Raw genomic sequence first — 21,072 nt, 5'->3', positions numbered from 1 at the left:
CCATTTATGTTAGGCCATACTCCCTTTTCGAGGGGCTTATGGAGTGTCCACTGGGGATGGTGCAAATTTCCATGGTGCGACCGATGGTTGCGTTTAAAGATGCACCAAGCAGTATTACAGCGCCTAAAAGTGCTCAAAGTGGACATCTCATTCCTTGCACATTCAGACACACACTTGTACACCAGGGGAAGGGCTTTTACTAGCATTAGCATAGAGTCGCAGATGCGATTATGGCAATAGACGCTAAAGCGGTTGCAACAGATTCAGCCTCATCATGTTTCTTGTACAGTAAATCTTGTTTCCATTAAGTTAAAAGTAAGTTAGTCAGTGTAGCTATTTTTCTGAACAAGATGACTTACAGCTTGATCATTTCACAAAAATGAAATAAAGGTGCAGAGAGTATGCTTTGTCCGTACATATGTTTCCATGAATAATTATTAAATATTTCATATATTCTCAGAAGATGAAATCAGTCACATATATATATTTTTTTGTATGATGTTTGTTCAGATGTTTATTTAATGCATGGGTTATAGTATCACTATAGAATTTAGAATGAATCTCCACCAGTTGTATCGATTATCCACTTGATATAGGTTTTTGTTAGCCATGTGTAGACTCCTGGTATTTTGGGATCACCACATTTGTTATAAGGCCCAAATGAGACGATACCTGTGTACTTGCTGTTACATATCAATGGACCGCCAGAATCCCCCTGAAATAGAACATATGGTACAGTAAGTTCACACATTTGAAATGCTGCTTTAAAAATCAGGTACAGTAGCCAGGTATGGCTTCAATAACCAAATGTAGGTAAAGAAGAAAGTTGCTTAATACACTTTCATAACAATCATGTACAATATGCCGGTTACATTGTGATCTGGGCATTGTCAAGCTGCACAATAAGCTGGTCATTGCTGGACTATGGCCCTGATTCAGACCCGCTCGCAGGTCTGAAGGGTGTTTTTTTTTTTTTGGTGTCCGGCCTCCAGGCCGCTCACTAAGCTAGTACACCCATTTTCACTCCAGAACTCTGCAGAAGTTGATCCTCTCCAGATAGAATGGGTTGCCCCATCGGATAAAGACACAGACAATGGTGCTTTCCCCGGAGGTACGTCTGTCTCTGGCCTGGTGGCTGCACACTGCTCACCTGAACAGGGGGCGCCCCTTTTGGATTGCGGACTGGGTCCTTCTGACAACGGTTGCCAGTCTCCGAGGCTGGGGAGTGGTGACAGGTCCGCACTTCTTCCAGGGAAGGTGTACGCCAGCAGAATCTGCACTTCCGATAAACATCTTGGAACTTCGGGCAGTATTCAAAGTTCTCCAGCAAGAAAAACCCGTGCAGGTGCAGTCAAACAACGCCACCACAGTGGCTTACATAAACCGCCAAGGAGGTAGCTGCAGTCAGGTGGCCCTGACGGAGGTGTCCCGTATTCTAGCTTGGGCAGAAAGCAATCTCCCTGCCATATCGGCAGTGTTCATACCAGGAGTCCTCAACTGGGAGGCAGACTTTCTCAGCCATCAAGACGTGCATCCAGGAGAATGGTCTCTTCACCAGGAGGTGTTTCAACTCTGGTGAACAAGTGGGGTCTTCCAGAGATAGATCATGGCCTCCCGACACAACAACAAGCTACCTGTGTACAGATCAAGAACAAGAGACGCAGAGGCACTTCTGGTAGATGCTCTGTCGGTCCAGTGGACCTTCCAGTTGTACGTCTTCCCTTCGTTCTCCCTTCTTCCACGAGTGATTTGCAAATTTAAGCAAGAAGGCGGCATGCTTCTGCTGATAGCTCCAGCGTGGCACAGACGGCACTGGTACTCAGATCTTCAGAGTCTCTCCGTAGACACTCCGATGCTGTTGCCTCTACGTCCGGACCTGTTGTCTCAAGGTCCTTGCCATTACCCGGACCTGGGTCATCTGTCTTTGATGGCGTGGCTGTTGAGACTGCCCTCTTAAGGTCCAGGGGTTTTTCCAGCTCTGTAGTTAACACAAATTTGCGAATGCAAGAATTTACCAACGAGTATGGCATATTTTCTTTGAATGGTGTCACCCTAGAGGCTATGATCCTCAGGTGTTCCGGATATCCAGGGTGTTGGCTTTCCTGCAGGCGGGCTTAGATCATGGTCCGCCTTGCTTCTCTGAAGGTGCAGGTTACTGCCCTGTCAGTGTGGTTTCAGCGTAGGATTGCTACTCTTCCTGATGTCCGCACCTTTCTGCAAGGTGTACTTCGTATTCAGCCTCCCTTTGTTCCTCCATTGGCTCCTTGGGATCTGGCTGTGGTCCTGAGGGCTCTCCAAGGACCACCATTTGAACCACTGGGCTCAGTGGATTTGAAATGGCTTACAGCTAAGACTGTATTTCTTCTGTCCATTGCTTCAGCCAGAAGGGTTTCAGAATTGGGGGCTCTCTCTAGTTTCCACATTAACGAGGAAATCATAGTGCTGGCCGCTAATTCTCCAGACCTCTCGGTTGGTGAGGCCACCTTAGATGTGGTACGGGCTCTAAGGATTTATGTTGACTGTACCAATTCTTTTAGGAAGTCAGACTCTTTGTTTGTCCTCTATGGCTTCCGTAAGAAGGGTTGGCCTGCCACTAAGCAAACTTTGGCAGGATGGATTCGCATGGCAATTTCTGAGGCTTATATTCATGAAGGCCTTCCTGCTCCATCTTCTGTTAGGGCTCATTCCACTAGGTCTGTGGGTCTTTCGTGGGCAGCTCGACGTGGTGCCTCTGCTGTTCAGCTTTGCAAGGCAGCCACGTGGTCTTCTGTCCATACCTTTGTAAGGTATTATGCATTCGATACCTTCGATTCACCTCTCATGATGCTTCCTTAAGGTGGCGGATTCTCCTTCCAGCACAGGAGCATCCCCACCCATAAAGGATACTGCTTTGGGACATCCCCAAGGTATCCTGTGGATACCCTCTGGGCCCTGAAGTAGAAAATATGAGATATGGTAAGAACTTACCCTTGTTATCTCTATTTCTACGAAGTCCATTGGGTTCCACAGGACTCCTGCCCTGTCGCACTTGTACTGCAGATTGGCTTTGATCTGGTCACTGGTTTTTCCATCTCCTTCTGGTGAGAATGTGATTCTTGTGTCTTCCAGACTTTCTTCTCTCTCTTTCTTCTCCTCAACGACCTATGGCTTGTTACGTAACTGGTTTGCCTTGGCTCGGGGATGGGGTATAGGAGGGGGACCCCAGTGCATCCTGGGAGGCTGAAAACTTTAACTCTGTGGTGCCCGATGTCTGACGTCATCCGCCTATACCCAAGGTATCCTGTGGTATCCCATGGACTTAGCAGAAATAGAGATAACAAGGGTAAGTTCTTACCATATCTCTGATTTTTTGCATACGGAATGGAATGGCCCCTGTATAGTACATCAGTCATTAGAATGATTCCAGGGGTGTCTTTAGAGAGGAGGGGGCCCATGTGTATCCATCGTCACAGCCCCCTCCTCTCACCCCGACGGCCGGCAGCCGACTGATGTGGCTGGCCGGCCACCACAGAATCAGTAGACTGGGCACTAGAGTGCCCAGAGTCTACTGCGCATGCGCAGATCGCCAGGGAAATGGTGCTGCCGCCATTTTCCCTGCAATTTCCTCACAGTGCATGCGCAAAACACCAGAAAAATGGCCGCAGCAGCCATATTCCAGCATTTTGAGTAGCGCTGAGGGACCCAATGCAGGACCTCCTGATGAAGCGGCCATTGCTCAGCGAAACGCGTTGAGGTTCTCCACCACTCAATATCTGGACCTTTGTGTTCTTATTTGAACGTTTTTGCTGATACTCTCCACCCTCATCTGCATCTGGGCCGCATCATTGCAGTTTTGGACGTGTCCTCACCATTGTGCTTCAGCCTGTCTATTCCATCTCTGCTGGATACCAGAGGATTTTCCACACAGATTTGCCTTGGATGTTTCCTCTCCATTGTGCTTCAGCCTATAATTCCAACTCTGCTGGAGGCCAGAGGATTTCCCATATCATCAAGAACTGGTAAAGTGGTGCCGTTATATGCCTACATCATTGAGGCTCAATCCATTTATTCCCTGATGGGATTATTTTAAACTTTATTGTACAGAAACCCATTGCCCTTGCTTTGGGGTTTTCAACCATTGACATTGATGGTATTCAGAGAGAGACATTCAGTACTCATGCACTAAGAATTGGTCGATGGTGGATTTACTGTTTTTTATTCATTTATTCATGTTATGTCTTGAATGTTTGTATGTTATCAGATACTTATTGTATGTGTCTTTTTGATAGTATATAAGACACTTTTTTAGTGCTAATTAGCTGAATAAATTACTAATTTTTAAATTGATACCATCCATCTAGTATTTTCATATCATATTTTGGTTTATATAATTTTTTATTTCCAGCGCTGGTTACTTGCATTTTCTTTTTAGGACCTCAGAGAGGTATGTTTTAAATAATCTGGGTGCAGAGAGTGTGGTGCAAGCCCGTGTGCACATTATAGTAACGCCCCTGAATGGTTCTTGTATTGTTTATCGGTCACTAGAATAGTCTCAGCATTGGTCAGATGGGGCTGATAGGTGATGTATCCGTAGCTCTTTTACATAACAGTTTGTCACAAATTGCAATAGCTATTTAAACTGCACCCACATTAGGGAAACGACACCTACAACATTTTTATGACACCCATTTTTATTACACCCATTGTTGCACGCACTGGTAGAAAAGCCGGGCCATTTATTTGTGTCTAACCCCCAGGCTGAAAGTTGCCAGCCAGCCCCTGCCCATGTGGATCTTACTTCGGTCCTGCCTCCACCATTGCACGTACGTCTCTTTAGAATGCCTGTATGTGAGTCTTGTACACAAAAACAAAATACAACCAAGCCAAACTAGCAACCAGTTATTTGTATAATCCAGTCATACAGAGAACTGCAGAATCACTCAGACACCCACATACCCACAATGCCAAACCACAGATTTATCTTGTACAGAATCTCTTCAATGCTAGGCCTATATACTGTAACAATGCACATATTTATGTTTGCATTTCTGATATTAGCCACCCGCACTTGTAATGTGCAATCTGGAGCTTGTTGTACTGTATGTCTCAGACATCTTTCTGGTTTCAGTATAACAGGAAGCAAATCACACAGTACCTTTACCTTGTAGATCAGATGAAACATAGAAGGACAGATAAAGTACTAATAGGATGATAAAGTGTCTGACAAGAATGCAGAAAAGGGGGAGAATAATAAAAGAATAAACGAACGGCATGTTATACTGGCAATTTTATAATTAAATATTGTGCAAGATATTTACAGATTTTGTTAAATATTTAAATGTGGATGACATTTAATATGACTAAGGGCTTTCATGTGGGCAGACTCTGTTCAAGTCTTTGTAAGCTTTTTACAACTGTTCCTTAATCAATACTTCCCCGATGTACTACAAACAGGGCGCCCTATGAATCGCCCATTACACCCCATTAAGAGAGAGCTGAGGCAGAATGGGATACAGGGCCTCATTCAGTGGCGGTCGGAGGATGCAAGCGGTCACTCAGAAACTGGGCGGCCACTTGCATCCTGACCCCCCGCCTCTGTTTTGGTCGTTAGGCTGTGGACCGCTAGGGTGATTGTCGCGATGGTCAGAGACCATCGCGACCATCGGGGCTTACGACGAGACCCTAGGGTAGAGTCTCACTTGTCGTAAGCCCCGGAGAGCTTCTGGCTCTGTCAGAGCCAGAAGCTCTCCACTGACATCACTAGTGATGTCAGTGGGGCCTCCCCCAAACGGTGGGCGTTCCCATGGGAACGCCTCCGTTTGGGCTGCCACCCCCCGGCCCGCCTTCCAAACGGGGCGAGCTGTCAATCAACATCGACAGCTCACCCCCTTTGGAAAGAGACCCGCTACGACCGGCGCTGTCAGTCGTAGCTGGTCTCACGCATGCGCACGAAGGAGCCGGCTCCCTTGTGCGCATGCACACTTGACAAGCATCGAGGCATCGACCGTACGGCCGCCTCTGAATGAAGGCCACAGTCACTATGTCAACAATGCAATGTTCACAGTTATGATATCGACATTGTTCATATGTTGACGTGGAACATGTTGACATCTGCAGATTGCGGACATGGTCACAATGTCAACATGTAAAATGTTGACTTTCTGCAGAATGCAGACATTATGGTTAGTCTGCAGGGCTGTTATGGTTAGGCTTCGGGAGGGGAGGGTTAGAGTCAGGCTTTGGGAGGGTTAGAGTCTGACTTCGGGAGGGGGTTTAGGCTTTGGGAGGGGGGGTTAGGGTTAGCCTTTGGGAGGGGTGGGTTAGAGTTAGGCTTCGGGAGGGTTAGAGTTAGGCTTTGGGAGGAGAGGGTTAGGCTTTGGGAGGGGATTGTTAGGGTTAGGCTTTGGGAGAGGAGGGTTAGAGTCAGACATCGGGAGGGGAGGGTTAGAGTTAGGCTTTGGGAGGGGTGGGTTAGGGTTAGGCTTCGGGAGGGGAAGGTTAGAGTTAGGTTTCAGAAAGGGAGGGTTAGGCTTCGGGAGGGGAGGATTAGGGTAAGGCTTCAAGAGGGTTAGAGTCAGGCATCGGGAGGGGAAGGTTATGGATAGGCTTCGGGAGAGTTAGAGACAGGCTTTGGGAGGGGGTGTTAGGGATAGGCTTTGGGAGGAGAGGGTTAGAGTCAGGCTTCAGGAGGGGAGGGTTAGAGTTAGTCTTTGGGAGGAGAGGGTTAGGCTTTGGGAGGGTTAGAGTCAGGCTTCGGGAGGGGAGAGTTGCGGTTAGGCTTCAGGAGGGTAAGAGTCAGGCTTTGGGAGGGGGGTTAGGCTTTGGGAGGGTTAGAGGTAGGCTTTGGGAGCGGATTGTTAGGGTCAGGCTTCAGGAGGAGAGGGTTAGAGTCAGTCTTCAGGAGGGGAGTGTTAGAGTTAGGCTTCGGGAGGGGAGGGGAAGGGTTAGTCTTTGGGAGGAGAGGGTTAGGCTTTGGGAGGGTTAGAGTCAGGCTTCAGGAGGGAAGGTTGCGGTTAGGCGTCGGGAGGGTTAGAGTCAGGCTTTGGGAGGGGGGGTTAGGCTTCGGGAGGGGAGGTTTAGGGTTAAGCTTTGGGAGGGTTAGAGTGAGGCTTTAGGAGGGAAGGGTTAGGCTTCGGGAGGGTTAGAGTTAGGCTTTGGGAGGGGATTGTTTGGGTTAGGCTTCGGGAGGAGAGGGTTAGAGTCAGACTTCAGGAGAGGAGGGTTAGAGTCAGGCTTCGGGAGGGGAGGGTTAGAGTCAGGCTTCGGGAGGGGAGGGTTAGAGTTAGGCTTCGGGTGAGGAGGGTTAGAGTCAGGCTTCAGGAGGGGAGGCTTAGAGTTAGGCTTTGGGAGGGGAAGGATACAGTTAGGCTTTGGGAGGGGAGTGTTAGAGTTCGGTTTTGGGAGGGGAGGATTAGGCATTAGGGGGAGGGTACAGTTAGGCTTTGGGAGGGGAGGGTTAGAGTTAGGTTTCAGGAGGGAAGGGGGGGGAACGTACATCTCTGAATCTGAATCAGGCCCTGAGTACACTACTCCTTGGTTTTAAAGATATTGTCTCTATCTGTAAGTCATGTTCCATTCAGTCCTGCATTGTACCAATAAGATAGCTGTATGGCATGTTTTTCACCTATTCCTTGATGTACCCCTGATGAAGTCTTCCCAGAGACAAAACGAATCAGGTGATTATGCACAACTGACTCCTACCGAGGACTTTACTGTCGAGAGCTCACATCCTCTTGTAGGGTGCGACAGAAGGTGTTTAACATGAATTCTTAGTGGGGTCACTGCAGATTTAAAAACTGTTATGTACTGTAAGCACATATTTTAATAAATTATATTCAAAATATATATATCATACAGTGGATAAATATCACCTAGCGTAACATTATTAACACTTACCTGGCATGTGTCATCCTTATGTCTCTTAAGGGGCCCTGCACATATCATGTTGCTGGTTATACGTATACTGCCCTTTTGTTTACTATATATTTTTTTGCATTTGCCTTGGTCTACAACTGTCAAATTTGCTTGTCGCAGAACATCTGACATTGTCTTCTTTTTCAAATCAGTCAGTCCCCACCCGGCAGTGCTGCACATAGTTCCAGGCTTGACGATTTCTTCATGTTTTGGAAGAAATAGAAGTGACACAAACTTGTTCAACGTTGCTGGTTTTTCCAGCTGCAACATAGAAACACACATGTACTGTAAGCTCACTGGGTGAAAATCATACCTCTCAGCATTCTTCATTTAATAGTCAGAGAGATTAAAGGGCACGCCATACAAAATTGTTTTCTATTTTAATTCAACTGTCTTCATAAAAAAAATTGGCACACATTAAATTGATGTTGAACCTATCTACTTCTGAGCTGGATAGATCAACTGAGGTGTATCACTTCTTTATACTGTATAAAAACAGTAGTCTGAGTTGCTCACTCTGTGGGACTGATTCATTACCGCACACAACTGCGATTATGCATGCAATTGGCCGATTGTTGCGTTTTGCACATGCACCGCAGTGCGCGTGTGCAAACTAGCTATTGCAGTGACTATGCAGACCCATTGCAGAGTGATTGACAGGAAGTGCTGTTTGTAAGTGGTGACGGGGAGTGGTCGGGGAAACGCCGGCGTGCCAGTGCGTTTGAATGCCGTTGCAGGGGCGTGCATAAATTAGCCACTGCGATGGCCGACACAGTCTGAGGTCTCATAGCGTGCGTGTTTGTTAGCTACTTCTGAGTAAGGTCAGGGCTTGCGCAAGGGTGCGTGAAGCTGCAATGGTACTCGATTGTACCGCTGGTTTCGCAGTATTGCTAAGCAAAGTGGGCGTCCCTGTGCAGTGCTGCGAGGGCATTGAGATCACATTGTATTAGCAATGGATTTGCATACTATCGCAGTTGAACTGTGTTCGTAATCGCTATGGCATACGCAGTTGCGTACGGTAAAAAATCAGCCCCTGTGTCTCTGAGCCGTGATTACTGGGAATGGATGCTTGTATCTGACTATCTTTTGCACCTAGCATTGCAGTGGTTGGCATAAAAGAAATGGATGGCACACGTTTCCGCCTGCGCACATATGGACGCTGCATTAGTTGAATGGAATTTTGCATTAGTATAAGGTAGTAAATCTGCCCTTAACTACAGCTACTTTACATGCAACTCAGATTCAGCTCCTCCCCCCTTCCCCCGTTGGTTGCCTTTGATGGAGGCTGTGTGTGCGAAAAGTGATGTGGTGACACCTAACTGGTATGCCTAGCAGGGGCGTATGTAGCCATTGGCCAGGATGGCACTTGCCAGGGGCGCCGGCCAAGGGGGGGGGGGGCGCCGTCCGGCAGTGCCACACATGGCCAAGGCATAGATTAGTGTCTGCTGACCTGGCCTGAGCTGGTGTTGTCTCCTCCTCCCCCTCTGTGCCATGCTGCCATTGGCTGCTGCCTGGCGGGTGGGGGTCATGCAGACGCGATGGTATTGGCTGTGCCATTTGCTACTGCCGGTCTCCATGTTCACGCCCTCCTACAGGTGACATGCTGCGACCTCCACGGGCTCCACATCACGCCGCACACCCGCAGCATGGTGGCCCGGCTGCTGCACAGCTCAACTCGCTAGGAGCAAGGATGCTTCCCCGAGACCCTGCATCCATCATCGGCGCTGAGCAACTGATCTCGCATGGCTGAAAGGTATAACCCGGGGGGGGGGGGAGACTCTCAGCTGCTGCAGAACCTTTTACGGTGGATGGGGCTCAGCTGCTGCAGAACCTCTTCCTGGTGGGGACTCACATCAATTACTTTCAGAATGTTGAGGGCTTATTTATAACATTTATGACTGCCATTGAATGGATGTTGTTTCCTACTGTCTATCCTTTGTGTTTTCCTGTGTCTGTCCCCTCAATCTGTCTTCTGCCCCACAGTCTCTCTCTCCTGCCATTCAGTCTCTCTCTCCTGCCCCTCGGTGTTACTCTCCTGACCCTCAGTCTCTCTCTCCTGCCCCTCAGTTTCTCTTTCTTGCCACTCAGTCTCTCTCTCTCCTGCCCCTCAGTGTCTTACTCTCCTGCCCCTCAGCGTCTTACTCTCCTGCCCCTCAGCGTCTTACGCTCCTGCCCCTCAGCATCTTACTCTCCTGCCCCTCAGCGTCTTACTCTCCTGCCCCTCAGCATCTTACTCTCCTGCCCCTCAGCGTCTTACTCTCCTGCCCCTCAGCGTCTTACGCTCCTGCCCCTCAGCATCTTACTCTCCTGCCCCTCAGCGTCTTACTCTCCTGCCCCTCAGCGTCTTACGCTCCTGCCCCTCAGCGTCTTACTCTCCTGCCCCTCAGCATCTTACTCTCCTGCCCCTGAGTGTCTTACTCTCCTGCCCCCAGCGTCTTACTCTCCTGCCCCTCAGCGTCTTACTCTCCTGCCCCTCAGCGTCTTACTCTCCTGCCCCTCAGCATCTTACTCTCCTGCCCCTGAGTGTCTTACTCTCCTGCCCCTCAGCATCTTACTCTCCTGCCCCTCAGCGTCTTACTCTCCTGCCCCTCAGCGTCTTACTCTCCTGCCCCTCAGCGTCTTACTCTCCTGCCCCTCAGCGTCTTACTCTCCTGCCCCTGAGTGTCTTACTCTCCTGCCCCTGAGTGTCTTACTCTCCTGCCCCTCAGCGTCTTACTCTCCTGCCCCTCAGCGTCTTACTCTCCTGCCCCTGAGCGTCTTACTCTCCTGCCCCTCAGCGTCTTACTCTCCTGCCCCTCAGCATCTTACTCTCCTGCCCCTGAGTGTCTTACTCTCCTGACCCTCAGCGTCTTACTCTCCTGCCCCTCAGCATCTTACTCTCCTGCCCCTGAGTGTCTTACTCTCCTGCCCCTCAGTGTCTTACTCTCCTGCCCCTCAGTGTCTTACTCTCCTGCCCCTCAGCATCTTACTCTCCTGCCCCTGAGTGTCTTACTCTCCTGCCCCTCAGTGTCTTACTCTCCTGCCCCTGAGTGTCTTACTCTCCTGCCCCTCAGTCTCTCTCTCCTGCCCCTCAGTGTCATACTCTCCTGCCCCTCTGCGTCTTACTCTCCTGCCCCTCAGCATCTTACTCTCCTGTCCCTCAGGGTCTTACTCTTCTGCCCCTCAGTCTCTCTCTCTCTCCTGACCCTCAGTCTCTCTCTTTCTCCTGCCCCACAGTGGCTCACGCTCCTGTCCCTTAGTCTGTCTCTCTCTTGCCCCTCAGGGAGATGGCTATGGAGACAAAATTTAATTATTCAGAAAATATTGAGGGAGGGGGCACCAGTCCATCATTTTGCCAGGGGTGCTCAGGCTCCTAGATACACCCCTGATGCCTAGGTCCCCAGAGACGCCTGGATAGTTTGTATCTGCCCCATCTCATCACCCCAATCTGCCAGCAACATCTTACATGTACACTTATCACTCTCCAAAGTGTTTCACCGGGTGACTTTTGATCATAAATGCAGGGACTGTTCTGATAAAAACTGGGCAGAATATAGCATGAGTGGAAAACAAAAAGAAGCAAGCGGCTTCAGATTAGACATTTTCTGGTAACGTATATAGCATATTAACCTTTGATCTGGCAGAGCTGTAATTAGACCTGACCTCCTAACATAAGCCCACCATGCCCTGACCACGAAAAGAGAAGGAGAGGTCCATCACTTCTAAGGGACATTTGCACAGAATAGTAAGGTAATGTAGTCCCATTCATAGACAACAGATGTTTGACAAATGTATATATCAGTAGTATTATCACATTTGCCTGCTCTCCCGGTAGTGTTGCCAAGCCTCCGGGGGCCAGCCCATGGGCCACCCACCACCCCCCACTTCCTGAGTTAAGCCACATTGTATAACACTGCAATGCCGATCTGGCCCAAAAGTCAACAACTATGAGTATAATTACGTTTGGAAACAGTTAGTTGGGCATGATGTCTTACATACATATTACAAGGAAGCAGAGGCATGAGGCACTTATTGCCTGGTGTCTCAGTGATGTCACTGGTAACAAGAGAAGTAATAGGTCGAACATGAGATCAGCCTGAAAATTGCTGCCTCTATCAGATTTTTAAGCTTCTTCACAGTTTTAATTATTTTCTCAACAAAACAAGAGGTTGGAATTTTGTTATAATAGCTAATTATGGCCCTCATTCAGAGCGCACGCTCTGAATGAGGGCCGATCTCCATGAAAATGGAGCGTCCTCCTGGACGCTCGTATAGCTGTGGGTCACCACCCACAGGCTATACGAGCGTGCATTTTGATGGCCGTGATGGTCGTGACCATCGCGACCATCGAAACTGCGAGCCGGAGCCTGCGGTTGAGGTTTTCAACCGCAAGCTCCGGAGTGATTTTGGCTCTATCAGAGCCAAAATCACTCCCACTGACATCACTAGTGATGTCAGTGGGCCGGCTTTTGACGGGAGGCGCTCCCGTGGGAACGCCCCCGTCAGGGAGGCACGCCCCCGGCACGCCTACCAAAGGGGGCGTGCTGTCAATCAACATTGACAGCACGCCCCCTTTGATCGGACACAACGAGCGAAGGACTTTCCTTCGCTCGTCGCGTCTGGCGCATGCGCACGACGGAGCTCCCTCGTCGTGCGCATGCTCAGTCCAGAACATCGACCCACTTGCGAGCGGACAGCCGCTCGCGAGTGGGTCTGAATCAGGCCCAATGTCATCATCGTTACCTGTACAACTTGAAGGTCATGGACTTTTGTTTCACGGTCAAAACAAGGGTATTTAATAGCTCGTTTGATCCCATATTCCTGCTGTTGCCTTCTGTCCTTTGTCAGAGAGTGGGCACCTAGGATGACCTTCGTCTTATTCCCACTGGAAACAAAATCATGTAAATCAGTTGAGTATAAATGGTAATAAAGGGTAATAAATACTCAAATGGACATTTTATATTATTTATTCTTACATATGAGACCACCTAACGCATCATGTCATTGCAACTGAAAATTAGTGGGAAAGGCAGAAATAAAGTATTATATTACTTTGGCAAGGAATTATGTTGGCAGGTAAGTCAAATAAGTATTTAATAGAATGTCTCCAGAATTATATCTGTTTCATCTCTTTGCTTACAGATGTCATCGTTAAAAAGGGCTGAGCTTCTGTCCTGCCTTTTATTTATCCAATGCCAACATCAATTTGGTAATTGTACTATTGCATTTGTCTTGTTGCTTATGATTGAGCCTTCTCCGTTTCTGTCAGTAAAAGCTGGATCCAACAGTCTTGGATGGCCATCGACCATCAATGGTAAACCACCGATGGTGGATGGTTTTGTCATGGATGGATTAGATCCAAAGGTTCTCAATGCCATCGATGGCACAGAACCTCCCGACGTGTGATGAAATGTCGACATGCTAGAATGTTGACATATTGTTCATGGTGGACCAGCAGGGACTTATCTTGCTCCCGACGACTGCAGCGAGTCAAGAGCGACTTCCGGGCCCTGACGGTCACGTGACTGTGACTTTCAGGTCAGAGCTTGTGATCTTCTGACATTTCGGTGAGTTTTTCTCCCCTATCCCTAATCCCCACTCCTAACCCTAATTCTCCCCCTGCAGCCTAACCCTAACCTCCCCCCACAGCCTAAGCCTAACCTCCCCCTGCAGTTTAACCTCCGCAGCCTAAGCCTAACCTCCCCCTGCAGTCTAACCTCTGCAGCCTAACCCTAACTTCCCTCTGCAGCCTAACCCTAACCTGCCCCCACAGCCTAACCCTAACCCCCCCCGCAGCCTAACCCTAACCTCCCCCTGCAGCCTAACCCTAACTCCCGCGCCCTAACCATCCCGCCCACAGCCTACCCCTAATGTCGACATTTCTCCTGTCTGCATTCTGAATGTAGACACGTCTGACGACATTTAGACATAACTTTCATAACTTTCGACATAATGAATGTCTACATTGTCATAGTCAACCTTTTGACTATATCTGGTGTTCAGCAAATCTGCAAAGGAGTCGACCATCTCGAATTAGTTACCATAAATATTGGAATATGAGTTGTGCACATTTTAACAGGGAAAATTCAATTATATGTGATGTGTGGCAGCTGCCCACATCACGTCTAATTGCAGCAGCACAACATAGTTCCATGTTCTGCATGACCCTATGGTGGTGAGAGGTAAAAGCAGCAATGTTATGCCTGCAATGTTCTGCTGCTTCCAGCTTTTCCACAGCACATGGTGTTCGCTCTTAATTAAATTGCCTTCTAAAAGATAAATTTAGCCATTTCTGAATATTAAACCTACCAACACAATTGATACTGTAAATTCCACTAATTTAGACTTTTGCAAAAAGAAAATAGACATTTTTTAATTAATTTATTTTCAGCTCTCAAAATTTTCCACCTGACACAGCTGCCTACTGTATTAGACAGACACCAGGATGCGATTTTAGTTGAAGGCTTATGCCAGTACATCTTTCTAATTAGTATTACCTTATTCCCTCTTACTCCAGTTCCAGCTTAATACAGATGTTCTAGCTTAATATAGATAAACCTAGTTATTTCGCCACATGGCATGAGACGTATGGCGCGACTTAGATGCTCTGCCATGGGTAGTGAAGTGTACTTTTTCCTAAATATTGCCTGTTAGTCGCATTGTAGCCACATACAAAGCCACTCACAGTGCACCAAGAACGCTGGGTTACTACATTTGACACAGAGGAATTGGCATAACATGTATAAAGTCGCAGATTAAGCATAATGAAATGCGGCAAGAGGAATGGCGGCTATCGCTCATCTCGTAACCTTTTATACACAGATATGAGACTTAGTACTGCCAGCCCCAGTGGTCAGTGTACACCTGCAATGTAGTTTGGGTGCTTTAGTAGTGCAAATAAGGCGCAAATTTTAAGAAAAAAGACAATCGGCGCGACTAGTGTCTGAAAAATTGTAACATACTTACAAATCGCAATGAGCTGCAGTTAGCACCCAATTTGCTTTAATAAGAGCTCCTCCACATGATGATATTGTATCCTTGATTGGCGTTTTGATGTAAGCCATGTACGGTCTGGAGTGTGGAACAACCTCATTTCCTCCGATAATATCCACGCAGTCATCTGTAGATTAAAGTAAACTGTGAATATTACATTATAATGTAGGTTAGATATGTATGCTAGATAGCAATTAGCAACCTGACATTTTCCAATTGCTAGTGTATGTATAGATAGTCACAGAAAGGATTGTCGGTATATTGATTCAGATCCAACAAGACATTTCAGCTGCAGTGAGGAGTGGATCACCAAGCTAAGTGAGTGTGATCCTATCACAATCAAGGGAATTGGCAATCAAAAGTTGACAGCCACAAAAGTAGGGACAATTACAGCTCACTTGAGAACTGGATCGAGAACAAAAGTCTCAGAAATCCAAAATGTATTTTGTGTGCCAGAGATGGGAACAAATCCTATCGCCATCAGTGTCCTAAAACAAAGAGGCTACAGAGTTTATTTTGCCAAAGGAAAGTGCATTGTGAGAAATAGAAGTAGTACAATTACCACAATTTTATGTCCTTGATACACAGCACTGCTATGCAATGATGAGAAGTGAGTCTGGTATAGAAGATTTGGTCACCTTTGATATGACAGTGTTCAAAAAGGACTAAACAGGATGTCACATGAATGTCAATGACTAACACTGAAAGACCAGTGTGTGAAAGCTGCATATTTGGAAAGCAGTAATCAGTCGTTTCCAAAACCACTTGAGATAGTACATTTAGACGTGTGTACACCAACAGAGGAAAAGTCTGTTATTCAATAGAGATACTTTGTGATATATATAGGTGACTATAGGTGAGAATGACACAAGTGTAATTTATAAAGAAAAATCTGTAGAAGAAAAAAAAATTGCAGATTACAAAAGACTTGTATAAATCCAAACAGGCCACAGACTCCAGGTCCTGAGATCTGATAATGGTGGAGAGTATCAGAGAGGAGGAACAGTATTTGAGAAAATATGGAATAGAGCATCAGTTGACGTTTGCCTAAACTCCTTAGTTTACCTGAATAAACATTCTCCAATAGTTGTTCTAAAAGACATAACACCCATTGAAGCCTGATCAAAGAGAAAACCAAGTGTGAAACATTTGAAAGTTCGGCTTATGTCCAGATACCAAAAGAAAGAAGACTCAAACTGGGTTCAAAATCAGTAAAGTGCATAATGCTTGGGTAGTGTCACAAAAGTAAAGGTTACAGATTGTGGAATCCAATTACAAGAATACTTGTCAAGTCAAGGGATGTTGTGTTTGAGACAATACAAGATACACAAAAACTTTGACTGCTGTTACACCTATGATATCCCTGTGCCTTATGTAACTTTCTCTTCTGCCATATTACAATAAATCTAAGAACTGGTAAGCAAACCACATGTGGACTAACCAACACCTGCTTTACACACACAGGGCCTGATTCATTACGGATTGCAACTGCAACAGCGTATGCATCGCAGTGCACTGCGTGAGTTAGCATTGCAATTGCACTGTGATCACCCACGCAGATACAAAGCCATCGCAGTGTGAGTGACAGGAGATCAACATTTTGGGGGTGGTGACGGAGGAGTGGTCAGAGAAACGCAGGCATGCCAGTTCGTTCGAACGCTGTTGTATGGGCATGCATAAATTAGCCACTGCGTGCAACGAGGTTAGCAATTTCTGAGTAAGGCCTGATTTGTTGTAATTGTGTGTGAGGGCCGATGTTACTCCATGTTCCAGATGTATATGCAGGACTCCAAGGTATTACGGATGTGAGATAGCGGTAGTAGAAGGTAGTAGGCGTCTCTATGCTGGCTGTGCGATGACTTTGCAATTGCATTAATTAGCATATTTTTGCAGCATAACTGCATGTGTAATCTCATCCGTGATCGCAATAGTGATCCGTAGTGAATCAGGCCCACAGTGCCATCAACAGATTGGCCAATACAAGTGAACCTGGGTTTAACCCCATATCTGTAGGACTACTGTACCCAGGACAGTAGCGAGGGTGGTTCCAGTGGAGCATGAGCTCCAGTCACCAAAATGGACAGAGGGTGCCATCCAGGTTTCCGGAATTCATGGGGCGCTGCACAGTATGACGGCCGCCTATTAGTTTTATCTCGGTTTGTTTACTCTATATCCTAAATAAGTTATGGATCTGAGATCCATTTCTACATTTCATGCTCCTCAAGCTGCCCAGATTGCCGGCCCTCCAGCCCTCCCTCCTCTTTGATCATCTTTTGTCACCTCCCCTTTCCTGTCAGATTGATTACAGTCACTTCTCACCTCTTTAATTCCCTCCCCTATCTACCATGGGATCGGCTCTTTGCCCCGCCCCACTCCCTTCTAATGGGCTTCTGACCACCCCTCTCTGATCAACTCTTTGCAAAGCTGTGTGCAGGTAATGGGCTCATGAGTCCCGTCTTGCACAGGGCTCGGTACCCCCTGAAGCCAGCCCTGGTGCTATACATAAATAAAGCAGTGCCAAAGGAGCTACCCCTTAATGTCAGATAGTGTATCACTGAAGCATTCTATTCCCACAAAGGGGCCTCTATGCCCAGCGTGATTCTGCCACTGTTCGCTGTTTTTCTCATTTCAGTATTCCCGCATAGGCTGGCCATACCACACTGACACAGTTGTTTACATGGAGGGGGGGGGGCGTTACGACATGTACTTTCTCCGTGCGCCATGGTTCCACACTACTCCTCTGACTGCACCAACCACAATCCACTACACATATTTGTGACAGTACACTCTGCTTTTACTATCTGCTGTCACCCTACACTATACTAATCGTTATAGGGCACAGAAATGAAGGTATACTTATCAGTATTAGAAGCTTTTTGGTGGAAGAGCATGCTTCTAATCTGTTGCAATCTTTAAATGACATTTATTCACAGCTCTGGTCTGTCATTAACTATAAAGATTTCAACTCACAGTGGCAGGGGCGCCACAGCGTTTTTAGGTTGGGGGGGCAAGATATAATTTCATTTTGGTGCCCCTAATTTGCTGAATGTCACCCCTCTGAGGCAGTTGGAGTAACCCGCCACATCACCTAGCTGATGACAGAGATCAGTAAGCCTGAGGGGTCTTGTCCTGATTTGACCTCTGCATACAGAGGGCCTGATTCAGAGCTGAACGCTCTGACCAGAGCGCTCGCTCTGAATCAGGGCCCTCCTACCTGCTTTAGGAGCGTCCTCATGGACGCTCGCATAGCTGTGGGTTACCACCCACAGCTTATGCGAGTGTCCATGATGATGGTCGCGATGGTCAAGACCATCGCGACCATTGGGCTTGCGACGGAGACCCTCGCTGCCGCAAGCCCTGGAGTGATTTTGGCTCTATCAGAGCCAAAATCACTCCCACTGACATCACTAGTGATGTCAGTGGGGCCGGCTTGAGACGGTAGGCGTTCCCATGGGAACGCCTCCGTCTGACATCGACAGCACGCCCCCTTTGGTGCGAGACCCGGAGGGATGGAGAGCCCGTCGCTCTCCGGGTCTCGCGCAAGCGCAAGACGGAGCTCCCTCCGTCATGCGCATGCGCAGTGGGGGACATCGACCGGTTTGCGAGCATACTGCCGCTCACGAGCGGGTCTGAATGACCCCCAGACATCACTGCTCTCTCCCTGCCTCATTACTCACAGATACAACTCTAAGCGCGTCCCTGTACATATAATTTTACCAACCAGCATCAGTAGAGGAGAAGGACGGTTACCCGTGTGCTGCCAGGAGGGTTAGTAGCGTATCGCTATGGTGCACTGAACCCCACTCTAGGACTACAGAGACCATCACACAATGCGAGTTTGCTGTGAGAACAGCTCGCAGGACCCTATTTGCACCTAATAGGACTGAGTCCAGTGTATGCACCCTGCTATCCCCTGTACTATACACACACACTATTGTAAATATTCTGTAGGAATAAAACAAGAAAAAAATTCAAGGATGAAAAACAAATATACTGTATGCTGCAAACTTTTCTCCATCTGGCCACCCTATGGTGCCTAACTCAGACCCGCTCGCTAGGAAGCGATCGTATGCAGACTGCCGATGTTTGCATTGTGCGCATGCGTAAGCATTGCAATGCGCGTGTGAGAATCAGTCCGAGCGATCGGGAAGCATTCGCTCACTGCGCATAGACAGCCCAGCTGAGTGAGTGACAGGAGAGGCCGTTTGTGGGTGGTGACAGGGACTGGCCACTAGAAATGGGGGAGTGGAGGTGCAATCGTAGGTGTGCCTGAGCGTCTCAACGCTTTTTCAGAGGCGTGTATAATTAAAACGCAGCGTCATAGTACACGTCACCTGGCTGGATATTACACTGAAGTTCTCTCAGTGCTTGCGGTAGGGTCTGGTCAACCACAAGCGCTGCGTTCGCTTCCGAGGTACCGATGGCTGCAAGCACATCCTGAAGATGACGTTTAAAAGTGGGCGTCTTAAGTCAGGCTGGTGGGCATCTGCATACACAGAGTGATCGCACGCCGTGCAATAAGTTTAGCACAATAGGTGCAGTACACATTGCATTAATGCCACACATGGGAATTATTATCAGACACCACTACACACACTATGATGGGCTGGTTACACCCAGAGGAGGAGGACAGGCTCAGACTTTACCTTATAATGAGCCAAAAAAGTTCTAATACTATAGGAGGTGTCGATAGTATGTATTGTGAGTTGGCAAATATAGTCAAAAATAATGAAATATGCAAACTAATTTTCCCTAAACTTTATCCTCTAATACGTCAGACATGTTACATACAGATGTGTATGTGTATCCAACATAGTAATTACCTCACCCCAGCTGGAACTGCTGCCTGGCTGCTGCTCCTGCTGATCTCCTCCACTCTGATCATGTGATGAGCTCCACCAATCAGAGGGCCTGATTCAGACCCGCTCGCTTGCTCTGAGTGCTCGCGAGCGGGTCGATGGTGGCCCAGTGAGCATGTGCACGACGGAGCCGGCTCCGTCGTGCGCATGCGCGAGACCCAGATAGCGACGGGCAAACCATCGCTCCGGGTCTCGTACCAAATGGGGCGTGCTGTCGATGTTGCGTGACAGCACGCCCCCTTTGGTGGGCGTGCCGGGGGCGTGGCTGCCCAGACGGAGGTGTTCTCATGGGAACGCCTACCGTCTGGGGCCGGCCCCACTGACATCACATGTGATGTCAGTTGGAGTGCTTTCGGCTATGCGGCAACGAGACCCTACCACAAGGGTCTCGTTGCAAGCCCGATGGTCGCGATCATCTTCCTGGCTGCTCGCTATAGCTGTGGCTGGTCACCCACAGCTAAACCAGCGACCATGAGGCCGCTCTAAAAATCAAGAAGCACGGCCCTGATTCAGAGCTAGCGCTCTGTCAGAGCGTCTGGCTCTGAATCAGGGCCAGAGCTCATCACATGCCTCTCTGACCTTTTGTGGTGTCTCCTGGGACTTAGGGCCTCATTTATCAACGAGTTTTATAATTCACAACAAGTGATAAAACTAGTTGCGTATGATAAATGATGCTCCAGCCAATCAGCTCCCAACTGTCATTTTTCAAACAGGTGAAATGATAAATTCCAGTAATGCAATGCACCTATGCAGTGCACTCAGTGTGCCCCTAGCGCCTCTCTCAAAGTTTGGGTGGGCAAGTTACCCACTTGCCCACTCCCCGGTTCCGGCACCTATGCATAGTGGTATGAAAGTAAACACCTTCATTTCCCTATATACAACACAATTCACCTGTTCAGTGGTTGGGTTGTGTTGAAGTTGTTAGCACAATATCATTCACAGAGCAGCTTTGCTAGATCCTCCCTTTAGGAAGGGAAACATACAGATGGAGCATGTTTAGTGTAGACGTCCAACACAAAGGGAGATGTATCAAGCCTGTATCAAGAGAGGAGAAGTGAAGAAATTGCCCATAGCCGCCAATTAGCTTCTAGCTAGCATTTATAGGGCAGCATGGTGTTGCAATGATTATCTTGCTGCCTCACGGCACTGAGATCTTGGATTTGATTCCCACCAAGGTGTTATCTATATAGAGTTTGTCTGTTCTTCCTGTGCGTAGGTTTACTCTGGTTGTTACACTTTAATCCCACACTCCAAAAACATACTGGAAGGTTAATTGGCTTCTGACAAAAACAAAAAAATAACCGTAGTGTGTCTGTGTGTCTATGTCATCGGGAATATAGATTGTAAG

At 47.8% G+C, this 21,072-nt stretch overlaps 1 protein-coding gene across 1 annotated transcript in view; it reads right to left on the bottom strand.

Annotated features, from left to right (window-relative positions):
- Nucleotides 1-550: 550 nt before the first annotated feature.
- LOC148527164 (granzyme A-like) overlaps nt 551-21,072 on the bottom strand; it is a 30,682-nt gene continuing 10,160 nt past the window's right edge. The window contains exons 3-7 of the mRNA XM_088469454.1: nt 15,931-15,983; nt 14,839-14,992; nt 12,616-12,757; nt 7,876-8,154; nt 551-715 (exon numbers count right to left, since the gene is read on the bottom strand). Coding sequence (XP_088325580.1) covers nt 551-715; nt 7,876-8,154; nt 12,616-12,757; nt 14,839-14,992; nt 15,931-15,983 — 793 coding nt within the window. The remainder of the gene's footprint in view (nt 716-7,875; nt 8,155-12,615; nt 12,758-14,838; nt 14,993-15,930; nt 15,984-21,072) is intronic.

Source organism: Taudactylus pleione, unplaced genomic scaffold (assembly GCF_031769625.1).
Source record: "Taudactylus pleione unplaced genomic scaffold, aTauple2 ptg000092l, whole genome shotgun sequence".
In the NCBI taxonomy this organism is placed as follows: Eukaryota; Metazoa; Chordata; class Amphibia; order Anura; family Myobatrachidae; genus Taudactylus; species Taudactylus pleione.
This window is presented reverse-complemented; position numbering and strand designations above follow the sequence as displayed.